This window comes from Neomonachus schauinslandi, chromosome 12 (assembly GCF_002201575.2).
Source record: "Neomonachus schauinslandi chromosome 12, ASM220157v2, whole genome shotgun sequence".
Lineage (NCBI taxonomy): Eukaryota > Metazoa > Chordata > Mammalia > Carnivora > Phocidae > Neomonachus > Neomonachus schauinslandi.
Genome location: NC_058414.1, coordinates 40,415,617 through 40,441,728, shown reverse-complemented (window position 1 = coordinate 40,441,728; position 26,112 = coordinate 40,415,617). Strand labels below are relative to the sequence as shown.

General features: G+C 34.0%; 1 protein-coding gene across 2 annotated transcripts in view; it reads right to left on the bottom strand.

Annotated features, from left to right (window-relative positions):
• Positions 1-26,112, bottom strand: part of MIOS (meiosis regulator for oocyte development) — a 56,361-nt gene that overhangs the window by 22,205 nt on the left and 8,044 nt on the right. For both annotated transcript variants that reach the window (XM_021689503.1, XR_006541066.1), the window contains 7 exons: positions 25,991-26,089; positions 18,265-18,519; positions 15,663-15,832; positions 12,895-12,960; positions 11,914-12,072; positions 6,748-6,900; positions 5,316-5,520 (listed from right to left, as the gene is read on the bottom strand). In XM_021689503.1, the coding sequence (XP_021545178.1) occupies positions 5,316-5,520; positions 6,748-6,900; positions 11,914-12,072; positions 12,895-12,960; positions 15,663-15,832; positions 18,265-18,519; positions 25,991-26,089 (1,107 nt within the window). The remainder of the gene's footprint in view (positions 1-5,315; positions 5,521-6,747; positions 6,901-11,913; positions 12,073-12,894; positions 12,961-15,662; positions 15,833-18,264; positions 18,520-25,990; positions 26,090-26,112) is intronic.

Below are 26,112 nucleotides of genomic sequence, written 5' to 3'. Positions count from 1 at the left end.
TTGGCTATCTTAATATGTTTTCTTTTATTCTAAAACAGATCAAATTAAAATATTTTAAGATCATATATAATTAGGGACAGGAATAGAAAAATGAGTAAGTAAAAATATTAAGTTTAATTAAGCAGTTGTGTACCTATTAACACATGATGCTGTGTTCAAAATTTTACCTAGACCACTGCTGGTCATAATTTAATGACCACAAGGATAGTCTTACAAATAGGTTTTTTTAAAAATACCCATCTGTTTTTGCTAAAGATAGTGAGGTAGAAGGATATCTAGGTGGTTGAAGGTGTAGTATGTATAGGTGGCTAAGATGTAAATACACTGAAATTCATCCTAAAAGCGTCATAAAAATGATTAACAATGAAAGGAAAGAGGAAGAAAACAAAAAGAAAGAAAATACAGACCTTTTAAAGATAAACTATTTTATAGCATGTATAGCTCATTAAGTGATTTTCACTTTGTTTTTGTAACTTCTAACACATGGAAAACAGACTGGATCCAGGACAGTTTACTTCTTATGTTTCCCTGATGATGCTAAAAATACTAAGGTCTACCTCACTGCCACCTGAAAAAGGCTTTTTAAAGATCAAATAGCTTTAGCAAATGATATATAAGGGGTAAATAACCACAGTATATAAAGAACTTATGTAACTCAACACCAGAAAACACACAATCCTATTAAAAAATGGGCAGAGAACCTGAATAGATGTTTTTCCAAAGACATACAAATGGCTCACAGACACATGAAAAGATAATACGTCAGTAATCATCAGGGAAATGCAAATCAAAACCATAATGAGATATCATCTGACCCCTGTCAGAATGGCCAGAATCAAAAAGACAAGAAACAACACGTGTTGGCAAGGATATGGAGAAAAGGAAACTCGTGTGAAGTGTTGGGAATGCAAACGGAGCAGACATTGTGGAGAACAATATGAAGTTTCCTCAAGAAATTAAAAACAGAATTACTGTTTGATCCAGTAATTCCAATATTGGGTATTTACTCAGAGAAAATGAAAACACTAACTCAAAAAGGTATATGCACCCCTATGTTTATTGCAGCATTATTTACAATAGCCAGGACATGGAAGCAACCTAAGTCTCTATCAATAGATAACTGATAAGGATAGATAATAGATAGATAACAGATAACAGATAAGGATAAGGAGAATAGATAAGGATAAGGAAAATGTGGTATACATATACAAGTAATATTACAAAACCATAAAAAGAATGAGATCGCATCATCTGAGACAACATGGATGGACCTAGAGGGTATCATGCTAAGTGAAATAAGTCAGACTGAGGACAAATACCATACAATTCCACTCATAAATGGAATTAAAAGAAAAAAGAGACAAAAAGCAGAATCAGACCCATAAATACAGAGAACAAACTGATTGATGGTTTCCAGAGGGAAGGTGTGTGGGGGGGGGAGGGGTTAAGCAAAATGGGTGAAGGGGAGAGGGAGATACAGGCCTCCAATTATGGAATGAGTAAGTAACAAAAGGCAGAGCGTAAGGAACACTGTCAATGATATTGTAACAGTGATGGTAACTACACTTGTGGTGAACAAGGCACAAATCAACTTGTCAAATCACTAAGTTGTACACCTGAAACTTATGTAACATTGTGTGTCAACTATACTCAAAAAACATCAAATAGTTTTAACTTTCATTTTTTTTTTTTTTAAAGATTTATTTATTTATTTGAGAGAATGAGAATGAGAGAGAGAGAGAGTACATGAGAGGGGGGAGGGCCAGAGGGAGAAGCAGGCTCCTCGCCGAGCAGGGAGCCCGATGCGGGACTCAATCCAGGGACTCCAGGATCATGACCTGAGCCGAAGGCAGTCGCTCAACCAACTGAGCCACCCAGGCGCCCTTAACTTTCATTTTTTTATTTTCTTATTTTAGATAGTTTTAACTTTTAAAAGATTCATAGTGAATTACAAAGATAAGTGCTACAGAATAGTTGAGGGAAACTAGGGTTTCACACAGTCACTAACTACTACTACTACTACTACTACTACTACTACTACTACTACTACTAAAAGTAAGAAGGAAACCAGTATATAATCTACCTTTAAAAAAGGTATCACTCCTATACATTAAGCTCTATAAGGGCAGGGATTTTTGTGTTTTGTTCACTGTAACATTCCTAGCGCTTAGAAAAATAGGTGCTAAATAGATACATGTTGAATAAATAACATTCATAATGTTAAATATGTTTATAACTAAACATTATAGTTATAAAAATTTATAAATAATTATAAAGGTTTATAATTATAAGCGTTATTTTCAATAGAGTTCCAATCTTTAAAGCACAACTAAGCATAAAAATATGCAACCCTCAGTTAAATAAGCTTATGGAAATCCTGGCCATTTGGATCATGAACCATGATGGATGATGACATCTCTAATTTCAGGCAAAGCATCAGGGGAGTTTGTACACCTCAATCTTTAAACTGCCTTGAGCTAGCGTTTTATTTCTATCAGGTCCTGTCTTATTTTGGAACTCAGAATCTTCTGATTTTATATATTAAAAAAGAATATGCTTATTACAGCTAACCCTTGAAAAACATGAGTTTGAACTGTGTGGATCTGCTTACATGTGGAGTTTTTGCAGCATGGCACTGTAAATATATTTTCTCTTCCTTATGATTTTCTTAACATTTTTTCCCTAGCTTACTTTACCATAAGAATACAGTATATATTACACAAAGCATATAATACGTGTTAATCAACTGTTTTTGTTATCAGTAAGGCTTCGGTCAACAGTAAACTACTAGTAGTTAAATTTTGGAGGAGTCAAAAGTTATACCTAGATTTTTGACTATTCAGAGGTTGGTGCCACTAACCCTCATGTTGTTCAAGGGTAACTGTATTTTGTAATTAGCTCAGCAATCCTTTAAAGATCATATTCAGGTTTCCCTAATTTTCCTACACAAATTTATTTCCTATCAGTCTACTTTCCTAGGCTCTTGTCATACAGATGCAACTGCTAGTTCCCATACACTCTCTGTACTTAAATTCACCAATGTCTTTATTGTAGTTCATGCTTTTCATTCTTTGTCTACACCTGGAAAGTCTTCTCTAAATCTTCACGTATTAAAGTTCCCAAACTTGGGGCGCCTGGGTGGCTCAGTCATTAAGCGTCTGCCTTCGGCTCAGGTCATGATCCCAGGGTCCTGGGATCGAGCCCTGCATCGGGCTCCCTGCTCCGCGGGAAGCCTGCTTCTCCCTCTCCCACTCCCCCCTGCTTGTGTTCCCTCTCTCACTGTGTCTCTCTCTGTCAAATAAATAAAATCTTTAAAATAAATAAATAAATAAAGTTCTTAAACTTTTTTAAAGGACCTGCTTAAACAGCATCTTCTTTCTAAAGTTTTCCTGATATCCTTCAAACAGAAGTAATGTTTCCCTCTTTCAAAATTCTAATACTTTCTTCATACAATATTCTTTATTCACCTCAGGGAGCTAAACATGTTTCAGAATACAGAATGTTTGGGACTTTAGAAAAATAATGAGCAAATATAACAATTCCAGGAAAGTCTGAGGCAGCATTCTGTAATCAAAGACCTTAACAGCCTCATGTCAATTCTGAACAAGTGTTTTGTTTTTGTTTTTGATCATATGAGATTACTGTAAAGTCGTTAAGAAAACTGGATTTTCAGATCTTTTTAGAGATTCTGGAATAACAGATAAGGGATTCTGGATCACTATTTATTTTCTTAAACATATCATTTCTTATTTTATCCATGCTCATTGTACACTATAAGCTCCACAAGGATCTCTGATTCATCTCAGCATTATCAGTCTTACCTTAGCAAGGATTCAAATATATACAAAAAATTATTACTGAAGCAAATTTCAAATAAAATTTCTGAAGCAAATATGGAAAAATGTTAACATTTTATAAACTGAGTGTTGAATATTCATTAAATTAACAATCTCCATAACAGAGAGGTTGAAATGTTTTGCCTTTTCTTCATTTTGAAAACCAATTTTCTCATTTTTTACCTATTTCAAAAATAAAAAAGATTGAAAAGTTAATATCTAGCAAAAAAGAACAGCACTCAGGCCATTATGGCTTCCTGCGGCTTACAGTCTGAAAAATGCATTGAATTTAACTATTTTTATGTATCCCAGTTCATATATAACTTATTTATGCAATATTTTGCCTCGTTCTATCACTGTAGTAGATTTTTATTCCAAATTATTTTCTATTTACTAGTATCAGGACCATAAAAGTGATCAACATGCAATATATAAAATGAAAATCCTTGATTAAAATTTAAATCAAAATATATAAAATTGAAAACATTACAAATTGCCTTTGTTTAATCTAACCTGAAAATTACTCAGCCAATGATACCAGCAAACCTCTTTCACAGATGTTAATGTAACAAATAAAACAACTGACATGAACCAACTGCAGAACAGAATTATAAAATTTCATAACTAAAAAGAATCTCCGTCTAACACCTTATATGAACGAGGCCTAAAGTAACTCTTAATGTTACAGACTGAATGTCACAGAACTAGAACTAATAAAATAAGCATTCTGACACCATATCCAGTTCTTGATTATACCAGTATGCTAAATACTCAAATGTTTTTAATTAAAATTTCTGCCATAGTGTAATTTTCAAGGTAAATAAATAGCTCAAATATTTCCAGCCACTGGATACATTATATTCAATTATCTACCGTTCTCAAAATTTTTTTCTATAGGTACCATAAGCAGGAAACAATAATCCTAACATTTCTAACCATTAAAAAAATACATATGTTCACTAGGTAACTGACAAATATAGCAGAAGCAGCACCAAACTTGGAAGTAAAGGGATGTGATTTCTAAACTAACACTTTCTCCAATATTTCACAGGTAGATTTTGAAGATTAAAAAAGAGAATGTGAAAGTGCTTTGAGACTATCAAAAGCTCTTTTATGTGTACAAGGTATTTTTAAAAAATGACAGTGCACTGACTTTTAAACAAAAAATCTGAAGGAACTCCTCTTAGAAAAAGTGGTAAGAAAATAGTATAATTATAGGATTACTTAATATTTAAGCTCTTTTCACAAACTTCAAATTGGCCAGCATTTGTGAGGTTACTTGTGATATCATGAATACAGATTTTACTTTTAATGTATAGATTTTACAAATTCCAGGAAATACAAAACCTATGAGCCAGCAAAGTGGCTTGCTCTTAGAAATAAAGAAACTCAACTTTGTATGTCTTCTACTGACAACATTAAATCAATTATGTAGGAACAATTTCAGCTCAGAAAATATATTATAGAATTACGTCATACCAGGACAGCTAGAAACAGGTGTTCCCATATTAATGAGGCAAAGTGCACATCGAGGAAGGGGTTTTCGACAGCCAGGGCAACTTGTGACTTTAGATTTTGTTGGTGAACCACTGACACCATACTGACTAAAACCTCTGCCCTGATGAGGCACAGTTGAACAGCTGTAGGAGATCGACTTGCCACAAAAATTGCAACTCACAAACACCTATACAACAAATGAAAGGAGGAATAAATATAATGCAAACTTTATAAATAAAATTCAAAGTCTGATCCTAACAAATTACTCTTAAATAATTTTTAAGGTTTATTTTATATTATAAAATAATTTGTTATCCACGAAATTTGATTAGCTTTCATCTAGGATTTCCACTCAGCAGTGACATTGAGTACTTCCTCTCTGTTACCTCTAGTTATATCCTTTCTAACACCACTGACATCTGCAGAAAAACTTGGAAACATCAGATAACAACATTTTAGAAATAACAAAGACTTTAGAATTCACACGAACATTATAAAATAACCCAATATAAGTTCTGATCCAAAGTTCAATGATTCCATCTTCTCAACAAAATTTTCTTGTAAAGAAAACATTCATTTCTAAGACAAAAAGGAGTTAAGGACCCTATAATGTCAAATAGCTAGAATTTTAGAATAATAGTAATAGAAAATGTTCATTTTGCTTTTAAATTCCTGGGCTCTTAAACACTTACATAGATTAGTAACAAATATTATCACGTAATGCTATTTTACAAAAACTCGGGTTGTTTTAAAATAATCACTAATTTCTCAACTTTCTAAAATAAGAAAACAGCACCATCCAGTGCTCACATTGAGGATATACTCAGTATTTAATGTCCAAATTTAGATACAGTGATCTCATGTCATGTGTTTTATGTGATAACTGAGTTCATGTTTTTTAAACTAATATTAAAAGAAAACAATGTCCATGTTAAATTTGACATATAGACATATGTATATACTGTTAGAGAAAAAAGCAAATCCTTCCTTATTACACAGAAATAGTGCAGAAAAATTGAATACATAAATGGAATTTTTAAGATAGCATAATAGTTTAGATTCAGAAAGGGCTTGGAATGTACTAGAAAAGCTGAGCCCTAGGATTGATTTAGGTTTACCTAAGACCCTCTAGGCCTGCTGTCGTTTGCACTAGCTCAGACTAAAGCTCAAGCCACCGAGATGATTGTTAGGAAGTGGCAGGGCCCAAAACACGGAATGGTCAAGGATGGAGTGCGGTCTGGGACAGAAAAAGACATCAATAGGAACTCAGTATAAGCAAAAGGATGAGCTAATAAATAATTTATTAAATTGAGCTCTAAATTTACCCAATATAACATGCTGTGAACACTTCTCTTTGGGTTACATTAAGCACATGTTACAATTTGATTCTCTCCAAAATAATGTACTTACTTACCTGTGCTAAAGGTTTAGAACTGGGATCCAACTTACTCCTGTGAATATCAAACTCAGCTCGTTTGTGCCAAAACCTCCAGGCATCTAATAAATTTCTGTAATTCTCAATCCAGTACTGAACTCTTTCATCTTTAAGAACATCTAAAGGAGAACCCTAAAAAGAAATCATGAATTAATATAGTTCTTCAAAAATTTTTCTGGCTAAGCCAGAGGATTCCAAATAACATGTGAATATGAGTCACACAGGAGAAATAGGCTCCCTTTTTGCCAAAAGCTGGTTCATAATGAGGATACAGATAAAATAATTGATGGAAGCTTCTTTAATTTACTTTAAGCTGGCCTCTACTAGTGACATAAATATATATTATATTATCATTATACCTGGCGAGGAAAGTGTAATTCTCTATCTCTTATTTAAGTTTAAGGACCCAAGAGTAAACAATTCACTTTCCTACTTGAATACAATAAAAAATGATGTGAATACTTTGTCCCCAAAATTAAAACCTCTGCATTCACAAAATCTGTTTACTATCTAATCCAAATGCATACCAAAATTGCTCCATCACATTTAAAATAATACTGAGCCTCATCCTTTGTACCTAGCATGTACTGTGAATGGAAATGCTATTTTTGTATACCTATTTATCGGACAGTTAAACCTGCCTATTCTCTCTCTGGCTCAATTAAAACATACATTTATTACCTTAAAAATTAAACAAAACAAAACAAACAAACAAAAAAAACCCAAAACCAAACCAAAGATGTTCTTCATTCTTTTGCCCCTGGGCCACAATGAAAAGTAACAATTTCTCTACCTTAATTTTACTTGAGTAAGAACTTCAATTTCTTGCCAGTAAGACTCTTCCTAAAGCTGTATTTTCCCTGGCAGCTGTGACACTTCACCTGTGCTTGCTTTGGGTTTTCACAGAATGCTTTTAGCCCTGTCCAGGACAGCTTCCTTAAGTTCACATGATAAACAAAGTAGAGAAAGTCTCAATCTCCAATGATGCCATGGGCATTAATTTGAAGCCCAGTTTTTTTGAAAAGTAAAATGTTAGAACTTAATGTATCTAATGGAAAAAGGGAAAAAACCTGTAACAGCTAACAGACAATCTATCTTTAGACATTCTATCAAAACAGAAGAAGCTTATCTTTCACCTATTAATTAGGTATTCATTTCTGTTATGAGTTAAATTCTCTTAGCTGATAATATCAGTTCTTAAAAAAGTAAACATCTCTTCTAGTCCTGATAATGGCCAACTAGCCAGAACTAAGTACTAAAGTAGAATATAATCCCTAGTTTAAAAAGAAAATTCATAGAAAAAAGGAGAAATCTTCATATCCACTCTTTCCCCTTCCATGGGGATAAACTCAGAAAGCATTTGGTCAACTCATATTTGATAAGTCTTCTCTAGATGTGCCCCAAATAAACCTAAAATTAAGCTCCAACAAAATCTGCAGAGGAAAATAGTTCAGAGATTAAGATTGGAAAGGCTTGGGCGCCTGGGTGGCTCAGATGGTTGGGCATCTGCCTTCAGCTCAGGTCATGATCCCAGGGTCCTGGGATCGAGTCCCACTTCGGGCTCCGTGCTCCTTGGGAGCCTGCTTCTCCCTCTGCCTCTCTCTCTCTGTGTCTCTCATGAATAAATAAATAAAATCTTTAAAAAAAAAAAAAAAGATTAGAAAGGCTTGGGAAATAACTTGGGCTTCCCACAGATCCACAGTAACAAAACCTGAGACCAAAGTGAGCAGCAAGTAACTGAACTTTTAAAAGCATTAACCAACATTCTTCAGAAAAAGGTAAAAGAACCCAGATCTCTATAATGTACTATACACAACATCCAGTATTCAAATGAAAAAACCACGAGACACAAAGAAACAGGTAAATATAGTTGAAAGTCAAGGAAAAAAGGCAGTCAAAAGAAACTAAGCCTAAAATAGCCCATGTTAGAGTTAGCAGGCAAAATCCTAAATGCAACTATTAGATATATGTTCAATTAGTGTGCAGATAGAGATCTTAATGAAAAATGTAAACTATAGGGGCGCATGGGTGGCTCAGTCGGTTAAGCGACTGCCTTCAGCTCAGGTCATTATCCCAGGGTCCTGGGATCGAGCCCCGCATCGGGCTCCCTGCTTGGCAGGAAGCCTGCTTCTCCCTCTCCCACTCCCCCTGCTTGTGTTCCCTCTCTCGCTGTCTCTCTCTCTCTGTCAATTAAATAAATAAATAAAATCTTAAAAAAAGTAAACTATAAAAAAATTGAGATTCTAGAACTAAATTGTACAATAGCTAAAATTAAGAATTTCCTGAGAAACTTAACATCAGGTGACATAAGAGTCAATGAACAAATCAACAGCATTTAACCAATTTGAAGAACAGAGAAAAAAAGGTTGGAAAGAAAATGATACGTATGGGACACTATCAAATGGTTCAATATACATGTAATATAAGCCCCCAAAAGAGAAGAGAATGAGATTGAAGCAGAAAAAATATATATAAAGAAATAATACCCCAAACTTTTCAAAACTAATGAAAAATACTGACTTGCAGATCTAAGAAGCTCAGTGAACCACAAGCAGGGCAGAAAGAAGTACAACTAAGCATCAAGGGTAAACTGCTGAAAATCAAAAGCAGCCCAAGGGAAAATGAAACATTACATAGGAAGACAATAATTATAATAGCTGACTTCTCTTCATAAACAGTATAAGGCCACTTGCACTCTGTAGCCACATACCTACAGTTTGATTTAATAGATGGTAACCTCATTTCAGTAAGAAAAAAATGATGCACTTTGTTACATAATGGGCAGTGGCCTGAAAAGTTGCTACCTTTATACTGCAGTTTGTGGGCCAGTATCTGTATTTGTTCATAAGAAGGTAGGATCGGAGGGGGCATTTTACTACATTTGCCCAGGACACAGCATGCTATCAAGTGTATGAAAGGACAGGGACAGGAAAGAGGACACCATGAAAGGATAAGATTAACTGGAGGGCTATAATCTCAGGGAAATGCTCTAAATTTTCACCCTATTTCTATCAAAAGTAATGAAGGGAACCTTTGCCAGAAATCTGTTTTTAACTGCTGGACAGTAAGAATTGAGAGTAAATTGATGAACTGGTTACCCCAAATCATAAAAAGGGAAAATGAGAGTTCAGAGACTTGTAGTATAACTTGCCTTCTGCACTTCAAGTGAGACTGTAGTTCAGATCAAGGAAAGGAAATCTCTTTTGTAGAAGGTAAAGTTTTGTGAACTGGACAAATTAGAGAGAGGTTTCTCTGCTCTGTTTGAGCTTTATGTAAGTTCAACACTGATACTTCCCAAAATGAAAGGAAAAACTGGATAACCCAATAGAGGAAGCTGAGGGACAGTAAGATAAAATAGAAGTCCACTACAGATCAACTGATTAAAGTTAAATGTCTTCTAACCCAAAGCAATCTACACATTTAATGCAATCCCTATCAAAATAACACCAGCATTTTTCACAGAGCTAGAACAAATAATCCTAAAATTTGTATGGAACCACAAAAGACCCTTAATAGACAAAGCAATTCTGAAAAAGAAAAACAGTACTGGAAGCACTACGATTCTAGATTTCAAACTATATTACAAAGCTGTAATCATCAAGACAGTATGGTACTAGCACAAAAACAGACACATAGATCAATGGAACAGAATAAAAAACCCAAAAATGAACCCACAACTATATGGTCAACTAATCTTCGACATAGCAGGAAAGAATATCCAATGGAAAAAATTCTCTTCAAAAAAGGGTGTTGGGAAAACTGGACAGCCACATGCAAAAGAATGAAACTGGACCACTTTCTTATACCATACACAAAAATAAATTCAAAATGGATGAAAGATCTAAATGTGAGACAGAAAATCATCAAAATCCTAGAGGAGCCCACAGGCAGAAACCTCTGACCTCAGCCACAGCCAACTTCTTACCAGACACATCACCAGAGGCAAGGGAAACAAAAGCAAAAAATGCACTACCGGGACTTCATCAAGATAAAAAGCTTCTGCACAACAAAGAAAACAATCAACAAAACTAAAAAGGAGCCTATGGAATGGGAGAAGATATTTGCAAATGACATTATCTGATAAAGGGTTGGTACCCAAAATCCACAAAGAACTTAACAAACTCAACTCCCAAAAACCAAATAATCCAGTTAAGAAATGGGCAGAAGACAAGAATGGACACTTTTCCAAAAAAGACATCCAGATGGCTTAAAAGACACATGAAAAGATGCTCAACATTACTTAGCATCAGGGAAATACAAAGCAAAACCACAATGAGATGTCATCTCATACCTGTCAGGATGGCTAAAATTAACAACACAAGAAACAAGAGGTGTTGGCGAGGATGTGGAGAAAGGGGAATCCTCCTACACTGTTGGGAATGCAAACTGATACAGCCACTCTGGAGAACAGTATGGAGGTTCCTCAAAAAGTTAAAATAGAACTACCTTATGATCAGCAATTGCACTACTAGGTATTTACCCAAAGAATACAAAAATACAGATTCAAAGGGACACATACATTCCAATGTTTATAGCAGCAATGTCCACAATGCCTGAACTATGGAGAGAGCCCAAATGTCCATGGACTGATGAATGAAGAAGATGTGGTATATACAATGGAATACTACTCAGCCATCAAAAAGAATGAAATCTTGCCATTTGCAACGACATGGATGGAGCTACAGTGTATTATGCTAAATGAAATAAGTCAGAGAAAGACAAATGCCATATGATCTCACTTATATGGGGAATTTAAGAAAGAAAACAGATGAACGTATGGGAAGGCAGAAAAGCAAAAAAAGGAGAGAAGGAAACAAGCCATAAGAGACTCTTAAAGATAAGAGAACAAAAAGAGGGTTGATGGAGGGAGGTGGGTGGGGGATGGGCTAGATGGGTGATGGGTATTAAGGAGGGTACTTGTTTTGATGAGCACTGGGTGTTGTATGTAAGTGATGAATTACTGAATTCTACTCTAGAAACCAATATTGCACTGTATGTTAATCACCTAAAGTTTAAATTAAAAAAAATTAAACTAAATTAAATGCCTTCTAAAGATCCTAAGCAAGCAAAAGGCATACCCACTCAATGAAGGAAGAAGGTGTTTAACCACTGTTTTTCTTTAAGATGCTGCCACACTGCACTAACCTGCAACATGCAGTAACTTGCTGTTTGGACATCTCCAGTTCTATCGACATAACTCTCCATTAAGTCCACTCCATCTTTAGTAAGGCCTGTAAGCAGTATTCCTTCCAAATTTCCAGCCTCTTTCATTTCGTTTGTCAACTTTTCAATATATCTATTTAACTGGAAAATTCAAAGTGATATTTCTGAAGCAATCTGTTTCACTATATACTTTGTACTTCAAAACTTGTACTTTAGGAAGTTTTATTTTTATGGAAAACATTTTAAAACAAAGCCCTTGCAAAAATTTAGATGTGATCTCTTAAGAAGTCTGTTATCTATCATAAATTACAATGCAGCATCCGTGATTATTTAAAATATTTTTTAAAAGGCACTTATTATGCTTTAATAATTATTCTATAAAAGAAGTATAGAGGGTTAACTATTTAAATTTAAAGAGAACTGTCCCTCAGTATTCTGCAAAGTTCTTGCTGTAACAGAATCATAGAATCTGAGTTGAAACGGAACTTGAAAATTATCAAAAATAATCATCTCTTGGTAAGGTCTCTGACTTCATCCCACCCCAACCTCTAGCCAAGATTCCTCTATGTTCCCCCAGGACTTCCCCATTATTATAGCACTTAGCACCTTGTATTATTGGTTGTTTATGGGCATTTCTTTCTCATTATATACACAGAATATGCATTCAATACTTTTATTGTATTAAGAAATGAAGGAATTCTTTTATAGCACCCCAAAGGGGTGAGCTCAATGTCTTTTACTGTAAACCAAAAGCAAAATAAACTAAAATATTAAGTCAGGATTCTTAAACAATTTTGGTTATGATACACATGTCTACAGTATCTTGATCTAACAAATTATTACTTTTTTAGAATAATGTATATATAAATGTTACAGATACATATTTGTACATAAAGATTAGTTTCTTAATCTAATAAGAGGAAATATTAATCACTTCAAATACAGAATTAGATTAGTTTTTACCTGACTATCACTAAGGAATTTACAAGCAAACGCCACTCTGTCACGTACGGCAACTTTGTTTTCATACTGAAAAGAAGAGCAAGAAGTTACTTGTAGGTGCTATCAGTTTTAAATTCTTGCAGACTATTCTACATACTTAATATGTAATTTTATTTTCAAAAGTATTAGTAAGTTATTGTGTATATACTGGCAGAGCCACTGATTGCCTAAGATGCCTTTCTTAATGTCTCCCTCTAGAAAGCCAGTGCTGTTACTGTTCTTGCAAAGTAAAAATTCACATCCTAAATACTGACCAATTAAGTTTAAAAATATTCCAGTTCAGTCTTATTTAACTGCAACATAAAATATAAGCAGTGATGTATGGTTCAAGAGATTTAGATGGCATGTAATCCTTCCATCCAATTAATTTTGGGGAAACTGAGAAAATCTTTCCTGGGATGCTAAGTTAATCAACAAATCTAGGAAATCTGTGAATTATCAGTGACTATGCCAGTGTGAATATACCAATACAGAATCTGGAAAGACTATCAACACATGTCTCTACATAGAAAGTGGTAAGTTTTAAAATATACCCTTATAAATAAAGACACTTTTGTGGCCATAGTAAAATACAGTTATAAAGGTGGTTTGTGACAAAATTTTCAGGGGTATTGTGATATTTAAATTTTTGTATACCTGTCAATATTGTAAAACACTATTTTGAATTTCTATAAATGTAGAAAGGTAATTAATTTTGTGATAATAAACAGTCTAAAGGTGGAAAAAATGCCCTATTTCCATTGAAGTCATTCTATGAAATAGAGTTTTCCTGCTTTAAACATTAAGATCACTTCAGTTGGTACCTATCTTAGCATGTTTTCTCAATTATAAAATATGGTTCTGCCCTTAAGAGGGAACATGTTTGGTACAAACTAGATTTAACTCTTTAGATTCAGGCGAAGGTGTTACAATTTTGATGGGGAAAGTGTTACATTATATTATTATTATATTATATTATATTATTATATTGTCCCATTTTACAGCTCAGAAAACTAAAATCCAAAAAAGTTAACTGGCCAGCTGAAGTAACTAAGCTGGAGCAAGGACTCAGACCTTCATCTTCTGATTTCCCAATTCGGTACTTTTCATTGGATTACTACAACTTAACAATTTTTAATACAAGGATATGTTAATTATAATTATTTACATAAAGTATAATTAGGTACACTCTCAAGGGAGTTTGGAAATATGAACTTCCTATTCAAGGTAAGATATACCTTACCTAATAACCCAAATTTAGGCATAAGAAAATGAGGGTATTTATAATAGGTCATTTAATTTAAAATACAGAAATTTAATATTTAAAGAACACTTCTCTATCAATTTAAAATTTGAACAATCCACTTATTTTTCTAGTCTTCACCATACTTTACTACTTCCTGAAAGTATTATTTTTATTTCTTCACAATCCAACACTTAAAGTATTCCATTTAACAAAAAAAGAGTAATAGTAGTAAAAACAAAAACCCCAACATACTCTTGGATATTAATTTGAAGCGGTTAGAAAAGTTCAACAGTTCATTTATTAAAAGTAATGGACAAAATATATAAACTAAGGAATCATCAAAATGGACACTAACAACATTAAAATTTTCATTAAGATATCTCAATAAAATACGTTTTTATAAATTCTTAGGGACTGACAAATCAATTATTCAAGCAATGTGTCTTTTATATGAAGTGCTATAATGGCAAACACAGAAATAAATTTCATGTTAGAAAGCTCTTCTCAGTGGTAGAAAGAAGTCCAACAATACAAAGAAAGTTGTAGTACTAATGTGAAGCTTAAAACCCAATAACTGAAACTTACAAACATATCTCATTTCATTCATTCTTTCTTTCCCCACTTTGTGATAAAGAACCTATTTGGTGATGTGGTTATAGGTGGTTAAAGCAGGAGAGAAAAAGCAGTGAAAGACCAAATAATGAAAAAATGAAATAGTTCACTGTAAGTAGTGTGATCACATATCTTCCAAACTGGTACATACATGTCTGAAAATGCAAATACTAACTTGGACAAGATATACAGTCATTCGGATAATTGATCATGTGTTTACTTAACTAAAATAAAAAATATGGACTTTTAAAAAATTACAGTTCAATATAAAACTTATGTTTATAAAAAAAATTCTAGAAATTACCAACTTATCTTTAATGATAGAAATCAAATCAGTGATTGCCTGAGGATGATGGGGGATTGGAGAGATAAAATGAATATTAAATGTCTAGAGGGAGATCTTATAAAGGGTCATGAGAACACTTTTGGGGGAAATAGATATGTTTATTATTTTGATTATGGTTATGGTTTAGTGGGTGTATACACATGAAAAAGCCTCAAATTGTACACTTAACATATGTATAGTAATTATGTGTCAATTATACCTCAGTAAAACTTTTAAACCAGATTTAAAAAAAAAAACAACTTATGTTTATATATAGTTGTAGAATTCTAGAGCTGCTCTTAAGCTAAAGGATAAATCCTATGCCCTCTATGTCTGTAATTATATTGTTAAAACTATTAAAAAAAATCAAGCTTATTATGAGCTAACTAACTGTAAAATGACATTCAAGAAGAGCTGCTCAAAAATATTTAAGATACTTTATTTTAAATAATACAAAATACAGCAAAAAATAACAATATTTTATGCAATGGACATTTGAAAATTTTAACAAGGTTAGATAAAAAATCCTAACTTAAAAGGAGTCTTCTCAAACAGAAATTAGCTTACCAATACTCCATCATAAGATCCTGTCTCACTTGTCAGAAATGCAAACATGACACACAGATACGGGTTATTCAATTGTAGTCGTAGAGTGCTGCACATTTCTCTCCAAAGGGAGTTTTTCTCATCCGTATATCCTGATAAAGCCATTGCTACCACATTGAGATTCAGATCACCTGCACATTAAAAACAGTCAGCTAATCAAAGTGAGCAAAAGCTTAATACCTCCTCTTCCAGTTCTTAAACCATAAACAAAGGTCAGAGGGTGATGTTTACCTACAGAAAAATAAGCCCACTAGAATTAAGGGTTTTGATCCAGATTGGAAAATTTGGCAAGGACCACAAGCAAAAATGTCCATTCTTATTTATAAAACTTTTGCCCATATTGCTAACCCTGTGCAAGACAAGCACATCTTTAAATTTTCAAGTTCTCAAAAAAAAAAAAGAATAAATTTTCAAGTTCTCATTCCAGGCAGTTCCTATACAGTGTTACTGTTTAGGGCCTAAATGAAGAGAAGTGAAGCCATACTACCAGAATCACTGATAGCCTTATCAAGTTCATTTATGTTGACATATTTCAAAGCATTGACAGGAAATATTACTGTACCTTGGTACTATAATTTTCAAAATTACTTTGTTTTCCTATTCCTAAGTATATAATGCTCATAAGTGTATGTTCTGAAAACCAGTATTTCAGCATTCTTATAATAGTTTATGACTTTTAATTTTTCTAGGACAAAATTAACTATCAGCATTACCATAGCATGGTATGTGGACACATTTGCAACAAAGTATTTGTTATCAATAGTCTTTTAAATATTAGTTCTTAGCAGTTTATATAGTCACTGATAAGCTGCTAACCTGGCAGTCAGCCCTATGGACTGGCTAGCCTTCTAACGTAAGTTCACCTTTAAGAAAAAACTAAATACACTTTTTACTTTTACTCTTAAGTATTTTGTACATTTATTATAGCAATTTTCTTATTCTGTTCCTGGATCCTAATCATTTTCTTTCTTTTCCAAATAAAACAGCATTTCCCACTTACGTTATTAAACAGCCTTGTTCTTCATTTTTATAAACACTTTCCCCAAGTTGCTTTGTGTTTGCTTCCTCTGCCTAGTCTGTTAAACTGGATATAAAGTCTTTTAAGATTAACAGCCACCACCACAACAAAGGAGTATCTTCCTAAATCCTGCTCAAAACAGTTTATTTCCAACTGGAGGGAACATCTGACTCAGTGAAATCTTTTCTTTAGTCCTTAAAGTTATTGAAATCACTGGAAAAATACTTTTCCCCTACTGATAGTATAGGTATTCAAATCTAACATCAAATTTTCCAAGTATACATGACAGGAAAGTATCATGCTCCTAGGTCGCAGCAAAATTATAATTAGAAATGGCTTTAAATATCAAATTTTTTTCATTGCCACCTTATCTTCTATTGTACTCTCAAATGGGGAAGACTTACGTTAGAGCAAAAGTGAAGGAAAGGAGGCCAATCTGGGCAAAACATTAGCTTTTTCAACTTTTTTTACTGCAAGTAAATACATTATAGCTAATTTCATGTTTTTCTCTATGGTACAACAGAATGGTTGTACCATAATGGTTGTAATGGTTTCAAAATGGACCAGCAGGTTAAGAATTAAGCATTCTGAATACCAGAAATAATTTGGTAGGTATATTAAAAATCAACAGCTATATAAATACATCTTATTTTCAAGTGAAATATTCCTCATAAGAAAAAAAAACTGAATTTCTTGATTGAATTTACTTGCCTGAGTATTCTCTTGCAAAATGTCAGAGTAAAAACTTTATCACATTTCACTGTTTCTTCCTTTTAAAAAAATATTAAATGGAAAGTATGTTTAAATCACCAGACTCAAGTAGAAGCATTTTTGCAGCTCAAAGTATGATTTTTATAATACTCTATATTAGTCTAACTAAAAGTGTCATTTAGAGTTTCCTAAAAGCCAACCAATAACCATCCAAAAGATGAAGTAAAAATACTTTCAAATGTTTGCCATAAGAATGCTTGCAAACAAACGAATGCTTGCAAACTGAAGTAGTCCTAATCTTCAAGAAAATACATTTTTTAAAAATGTGAATTGTCTTTTAAAGAAAAAGCATTAAAAATGGATGCATTTGAGCATTCACTGTAATATTATTAAAACGGTACTTAAGGGTGGCGCCTGGGTGGCTCAGTCGTTAAGCGTCTGCCTTCGGCTCAGGTCATGATCCCAGGGTCCTGGGATCGAGCCCCGCGTCGGGCTCCCTGCTCCGCGGGAAGCCTGCTTCTCCCTCTCCCACTCCCCCTGCTTGTGTTCCTGCTCTCGCTATCTCTCTGTCAAATAAATAAATAAAATCTTAAAAAAAAAAAAAAAAAAAAAACGGTACTTAAGACACATTTTGTCTTTAGACACATTATGTTCTTTATAGACATAAACCAAGGCATAAACAGAGGGGATGGGCTAATACTTTCATAGATACAGTTCTGTGTTCTCTTTCAAAAAAATTTACACAAATATATTGACTAAATATTTGAAAGTTATCAGCATCTTTTCTTTAAAGGCTTCTACGAACTATGATTATCTTAGACTATAACCTAATACCTTTTTCTGAAGATGCTCCTTCATTCAGGATTTGGATTGCTCGTCGAATATCCAAGTTGAACAATGCCACAGCAGCAGCTCTCTCCCACTCCCCTTCTTGTACAAGGGAATTCAAAAATGGCCCTACATCTACATCCGTTCCTTTCTTTATCCACCCACAAAGCTGTAAAGCTAAGATTCTCTCTTCATTTAAATTCTGAGTATCACTTTGCTTATCCAAACCGCTCCAATTATGTCTGCTGCTTTCCACCACTCCTAAAAGGAGAAGTATTTTTATATTAGTTGCTTTATTATTTTTTGAAATATATTTAGAAAATAAGTCCGTTTTACACAGAGATTATTTCAACATCATACTTTGGATATTTGACTTCTTAACTACAAACTCATGACAGCATAAATGTAAAATATGCTACAAACAAAACATACTTTACATGTTGTTAAGTTGAACAGTTCCTTGAGATATCAAAAAGAGCTACGGGAAGAACAATTAATGTTTGATAACAATAAAAGTTTGACTCACTGCTTCACAGAAGCCCCCCCTGACCACCTAATCTAAGAGTGCCACTTGTTACTATCTAACGTGAAACCGTGTCCTCTCTTTCCTTTAGATCTAATGTAAGCTACCATATTTTATTAATTTTCAGACTTCTCTCTTCTCCTGCTAGAACATATGCTCCAAAAGGGCAGGCGTCTTGTTTCTATTTGAAAGGTTATCCCCAGTGCTTAAGATCCAGTACACACTCTCTCCATCTTCCATTTTCTATTTCTTTGTATGCATATATATGAAAAAATGAAATAAATATAAAAGTACTTCAAAAGTTTAAATACTAAAGCTAAAATACAATGGCAATGATTTGAAGGTTTCTTCCTCTTCACTAAGTCAGAAGACATTATATTCTCATTCTCTTTTCATAAGGAATCTAAATAAGTCATCCAGCATTAGATTGTAATCAGGCAGATGAACCTAATGGTACTAAATTAAGGTAAAACAAATAAATATGAAACTTGACTCTTAATTGCAACTCAAATTCTTCAATGTCCTACAAAGTTTTACCATCAAAATTGTCATTGTAGAATTATGTGTTGTTATTTTAACAAAAAGATTTTCAGAATAAACTAAATTATGAATTAGGCAGCAAGAACGTGAAACATTACAAACATCTTTTATTAGAAGTAACTTACAGTAATTCTGTGTTTATCTACTCATATATACTACAGTAATTATACCTTTTTAAATAACTAGATCAACATAAATAGGTTTTAAGAAATAATTCAACTTATCTGTGGTAGGCAGAATTGTAAAATGGGCTCCATGATTCTTGCCCCCTAGTAACCACACCCTTGCATAATCCCCTTCCCTTGAGTACAGGTGAAATCTGTTACTTGCTTCTAAATAACACAAGATAGTACAAGTGAAAGCATTTTGCAGATGTAATTAAGGTTGTTACTCCATTGACTCTGACTTAATCAAAGGGAAATTATACTGTGTGGGCCTAACGTAACCACGTGACACCTCTAAAAGAGTCTGGAGGAAATGAGAAAGATTCTCCAGCTGGACTGGAAGTAAAAGCTGCTTTGTTGTGAGAAGGCTGTGTGGCAAGAAAGCGTGGGCACCTTCTAGGAGCTGAGGGCAGCCCCTGGTGACAGCCAGCAAGGATACTTGTGTCCTACAACTCAAAGAATCAATTCTGTCAACAACCACATGAGCTGGGAAGAGTACTCCAACCTCCAGAAACTTGACGAACATCTTCATTTTAGCCTTGTGAGACCCTGAGCAGAGGACCCTGTGAAGGTATGCCAAGACTCCAGCCCATGGAAATGATGACATAATAAATGTATAATATAAAAACTAATATACTGTCCAAAGTTGACTTTAACTATACTCATCTGATCAAGGCAATAAAGAAATGAACACAAGCAAAATTGAGAAAATATTAAAAAATGAATCAGGGGGGCGCCTCGGTCAGTTAAGCTCAGTCAGTTAAGCATCTGACTCTTGATTTCCGCTCAGGTCATGATCTCAGGGTCTGAGATCAAGCCCGGCACTGGGCACATGCTCACCATGGAGTCCGCTTGAGCTTCTCTTTCTCCCTCTGCCCCCCCCCCATGTGCATGCTCTCTCTCTCTCTTCCTCTCTAAATAAATAAAATCTTTAAAAAAACCCAATTGAATCAGTTGTCATTTACAAATCAAATATATACATATATAAGTAATGCAAAACATTATTTCTTAAAGTCCATTTAGTCTAAATACATAGGTATAGTAAAATTAGTACATAGCCGAAGTCTAAACTCTCCAAACCTAATTCACACTTTTAAATAACTTACTTCATTATATGATGTTAGGCTGTGGCAAAAGCCTGCAATATTATTCATGTTAGGACATATTTTAAGCTATATATCACTGCTTTATGAAAACGTTTCAAGATGAGTTATTTGTAAAATTCTGGAAATTTAATAAACAGTTAAATAATTACACTTGAAAGTACTTATTTTTAACCTTACTGATGGAAACTGTTGCCATTTAGCTCAAGGGGTCAGGAAGAGACTTCTGAAAAGTTTTCTTTCCTTAAGAGAACCACCTGCCCATTGAAAAGAAGAAGCATGCTGCTCTCTTTGCAACCATGAGGAAAGTTACTCAAGACAAAATCACTTTTAGCATATGAAAGTGAAATTTTAAGAACTATTAGAAAATTTTAAATAATGATTAAGTTAAAACATGTATGTTAAAAATTAAATACATTACTTTTCTGAATAACAAATTTAAATTTAGATAGAATGGAGGTACTACATTTCAAGTAGAACAAGCTGTCAATATACCATAAGGTATTTCTCCCCTATAAATTCTGGATTCAATGCTGAGGATATTAAATGGTAAAAATATCAATTTTAAACAGTTGAACAAAAAGCAGCATTTTTTCAAATAAATCCTCATAGCTTAGTAAGATTCCAGTTTCTTAGAGTTTTTATTTTACAGAAAGTGTGTTAAGGAATAAAGATCAATACATATGACTCCAAAGAGTTCATTACTAAGAGGTGGAAAAATATCCTCTAAGTCAAATGCCTGGATATTGTGTCATGTATTTTGGTTGTCTAGAGGTCTTCTTATGGCTTGATAACTGTGTGACAGGTTAATTAGGGTTATCAAATAAGCAATACGATATTATGCATTTCTAAGTGCATAGTCATTATTTTGAACAATGTAGGAATTTTAAAATATACAACTTTAACTATCTCTAAAAAAGAATTAAAATCTATTTACGCATGTTATGCAATACTAAAGTGACAAAACTGTATCCCCTAAATTTGAGACTGCACTATATATAAATAATAGAATCGGCATTTTATTGATGGGTGCGAGAGAAACAAGTTTACTTAGACATTAAAAAACATTTTTTAAAAACTGGTTTCAAATACTACACCAAGCAATCAGACACTATGCTATTTGTAGATATTAATTTGTTGCACTTTTACATCTATATAACAAAGCAGTAAAATTATCCAGTGTTTATAAGAACATTTTGTTGTTAAAAACATTAAGTCCTATCTATTCTATCCATTAAAGTAATTCTGAAGAGACAAGGTCTCTAGATCAGAATTTACCCCTCAAGTATAAAAAATATTTTCATCATATTGGATGGAAGGCTGACCAACATTTATTATGCAATTTTCTGCCATCCTACAAGGGAAGAACTATAATTATTAACAACATTATGAACACTTCTCCACAAGACTATACTAAACATTCTCTTGGAACATGCTTTCTCATCCTGGTTGACTTCAACACTTGGTCCACCCAATAAACTAGTCTCTCTGTTCCTTTGCTTCCTTATCTCCAGTGGTTCACACCTCCAAGACTTCACCCACTCCTTTCACAGACATACTCCAAATTGTTCCTCCTTCATAAGAACCACTTTCTTACCACAACCTCATAGCCTTCCAGAAATCTCACTTCTAAATTTTTCAACCTCACAATCTCTTGGTCCCTCATATTTTTATCAGTCTTCTGTCATTTCCCTCCCAAAGATCAACAAATGAATTATTCTCTTGCCAACAGCCTAAATCTCTCAGCCCACTGTCCTTTATTTTATGTTCTGGTAAAACAGCATTGCCCTACAATCCTCCCATGTTTCTCAAGACAACTCTGGCTCCTCTTCTCAGTGTCTTCTCTCTACAGCCTACCTGCTCCTTCTCAATAAGCAAACCCACTACATTGAGAAAAGATGAGCCATCAGGGGAAACCTCCTCAGCCTCCAGTCACCGAACCTTATACAACCTGCAAACCTTTCCCCTTCCCCTCTGGCTGGTATGGAGAAAGTGTACATCCTCCTATTTAATGCTAGTCTTTTTTTTTTTTTTAGTTTTTGATGTAGTGTTCCATGATTCATTGTTCGCGCATAACACCCAGTGCTCCATGCAGAACGTTCCTCTTTAATACCCATCACCAGGCTAACCCATCCCCCCACCCCCTTCCCCTCTAGAACCCTCAGTTTGTTTTTCAGAGTCCATCGTCTCTCATGGTTCGTCTCCCCCTCCGATTTCCCCCCCTTCATTCTTCCCCTCCTGCTATCCCGTTTTTTTTTTTTTTTAACATATAACGTATTATTTGTTTCAGAGGTACAGGTTAATGCTAATCTTTTCACCTGTGCTCAGGATCCCACTCTGTCATATTCCTAGGAATTTTGCTCTTCACTACTCCCTTTTCTCTGCATCTTCAACCTCTTTGTATGGGCTTCCTCACATCAGCCATTTAGGCTTGCTTAAATCAATCCCATGTTAAAAACAAAAACAAAGCAACACAAAAACCCTCCTATGACTCCAGATTCACTTGCTGCTTTTACTATATATCCTTTGTCCTCCCTCATTTGGTCAAATTTCTTGGAAGAATTATTTAAAATGGATGGCTACTTCTTCAACCTCCTCTGAACTTCTTGCCTACGGCACATCTCCACCTAGCTTTCTCAAATTCAACTTTCTCCAAAACAAACTTTTTTTCTTCTCAGATGCACTCTTCCTATGTTAATCCTATGTAATTAACTGGTACTGGTATTAACCCAGTTTCCTAAGCTATATATATGTGTGCTATCTTTCACTTTTCCCTCCCCTTCATCTCCTTTATTCAATCATTAAATTTTGTCTCACTCTAATTTATCCACATTTCTCTAGCTTCTCTGCCACTGGTAGGAACACCCTCATGTCTTGCCTAATTACTGTGGCTTTTATTTTTAAAATAGTTTATTCATTTGAGAGAGAGAGAGAGAGAGAGAGCGCATGAGCAGGGGGGAGGGGCAAAGGGAGGGAGAAGCAGACTCACCGCTGAGCAAGGAGCCTGACTAGGGGGGCTTGATTCCAGGACCCTGAGATTACCACCTGAGCCGAAGGCAGACACGTAACTGACTGAGCCACCCAGGTGCCCCTAATTACTGTGACTTTTATCTGAGGTCCCTGTTTGATCCTCTCCAATTCATTCCACACGTAGCAACAGCTCTAAAACACAAATCAAATTCTGTCAAGACTCTTCAAAATCTTTCCTTGGTTTCCCTTTGTTATAGGATGATAAATCTCCTTAAATTCTTACCATGATTTCTAAGTCCTGAGTTACTTACCCCACTGCTTACCTTTCTAGTCTCCGTTCTTTCCTCATTTCCTCTCTCACACTGTTCCAGCAATACTGAAATGTGCTATGTTCCCTTCTCCTCTGGGTTAATTGCATACGCTGCTCCCTGTCTGGACCTTCCTTGTCTTTGTTTATACCTCCTCCATGGAACCCTTTCTAACCCTTACACCCACATTAGGATTCTTCTATACATAACTGTTTGTTCTTCCTCATGGTAAATTGCCTAGTTACTTGTCCATATTCTGAACTAGAATGTAAACTTCTCAAGAACATGGGTAATATCTACCTTGTTCAGTGTCTATGGGGGAAGAGACCTAGATTGTTGACAGTTATATCTTATTATTCCAAGGACAATTCTTACCATATAATAAGCAAATAATAAATATTTGCTGAATAAATTTACCTCATACTATAATTGTAAGAATTAAATAATGTAACATGGGGAAAGCAATTAGCATGATGTGTAATTCATAGTAAGCACTCAGTATATAATATTTATCACCCAAGTTAAAATTTCACTGTGTGCTCTAATACAGTGAGCAAGATGGCCCAATGACTTGACTATGTGTTGAATCATGAGATACTATTAAAGAAAGAAGTATGGCCAGATAAAAAATTGAATTCCACATGTGCCACCTTTGACAGTTATTTCTCTACTTTTCACTTTGGGGCTGTAGAAACAAAAATATCTAAACCAAAACAAAAAAAAAAAGCTGAAAGTTTAGCAATGAGGAAACCTTTCCAATGTAGTTTTTTAATCTGGGTAAAGACTACTCTTAATTCAAGACATTCAGTTTCTCTCTACTGCAGCAGAAATATATTCTATTTTTCCTCTTGCTTTTCCTCAGAGGCAGTTTGTAGGTTTTCCCCTAAAATATATCAAAATACAACAAAAACAATAATAAACCTCAGAATAACTGAGAATGCTATGAGGCCTGACCTACTATATAGCAAAAATATTAAAAATTCTATAAACTCGGTGTTTAAATCTTTGCAGTAGCGGTTCTAAAGTCATGAGCAGGCTCATTTACAGGGATATTACAGTATATCTGCCCTTTTACTTATATTAATAAAAATGGAAGTTTCTAATTGGACCCATGTATTTTATTTATAATAAATTTATTTATAATAAAAGTTACTTTTTTGGTGGAGAGCTAGTGAGAAAATACCAAAATGAAATCTATCAAATAGTGTCTACTGCATCTTCAGCAATGTGGGACAAAGCAATGTGAAAGTCCTTTAAATTTTTTTAAATAACAGTTTAATTGAAATGCTTAACCTATTCTTATTAAAATTAGTATTTTTTGTATTTTGTATTATTTGTATAGTATTTATGAAAATCCTATTAAAGACCAATTACTTGAACTGCCACTCTTTGACTGAATAATATAAACTACTTTTCTAGCAGCTTGACTTGGGCCCAAATTTGATTGCTATCAAAAGCTAGATACTGAATCCTAGGTTGGGTAAAGCATTATAATATAATGCACAATTCCATTCCAATAAAAAACAATAAGAATAACTGTTCAGTGAAAAACTAAGTTTGGCTCTTTTGTCATCTTTATTCTCAAACAGTTGATCAATTTCAACCCTGCATTAACTCATATATTCATTGAATCATCAAGGACTCTTTCAGGTAAGGCTCCTTCAGGTAAGGCCATACTTCATGACATAGTTACCCAGAGCTTGCCATTAAACAGCTAAGTGAAAGCATTTGGGCAGCACAATAAAGAGATCTCCTTCAATTAGGTCTTTTTATTTAGTTTTTATAAAAGCAAAATACTGTGGTAACATCCAAACAAACAACCAGGATCCTATAAATCATCTAATGTAAAACCTCTCAAAATGGGTCTTCAAAAAAATAACACTGAATAAATGAATAGATTAGAAAGACTGTATCACTTCAATGAATCAAGACTCCTCCCAAAAAAGAATTCTGGATATAAAATACACACTTGACTCAACAATTCACTAAAATATCTAACGAGAAACCCCCCAAAACAATAAAAAAAAATGTATGCACATTATTCTGAACTCAATGATGGGGATAAAGGGGGAAAAGTAACAGTATAAAAATTATAGTTTAGAAAATAAAATAGAATTTTCTTACCCAAAGATGATTTTACAATTGATTTAATTCCTGCATAAACCAATGATCCTTTGTTTCCTGGAGACTTCTGATCCATATCTTCTGTATACTGCTTCATAAGTATTTAAATGCATAGGAAATAC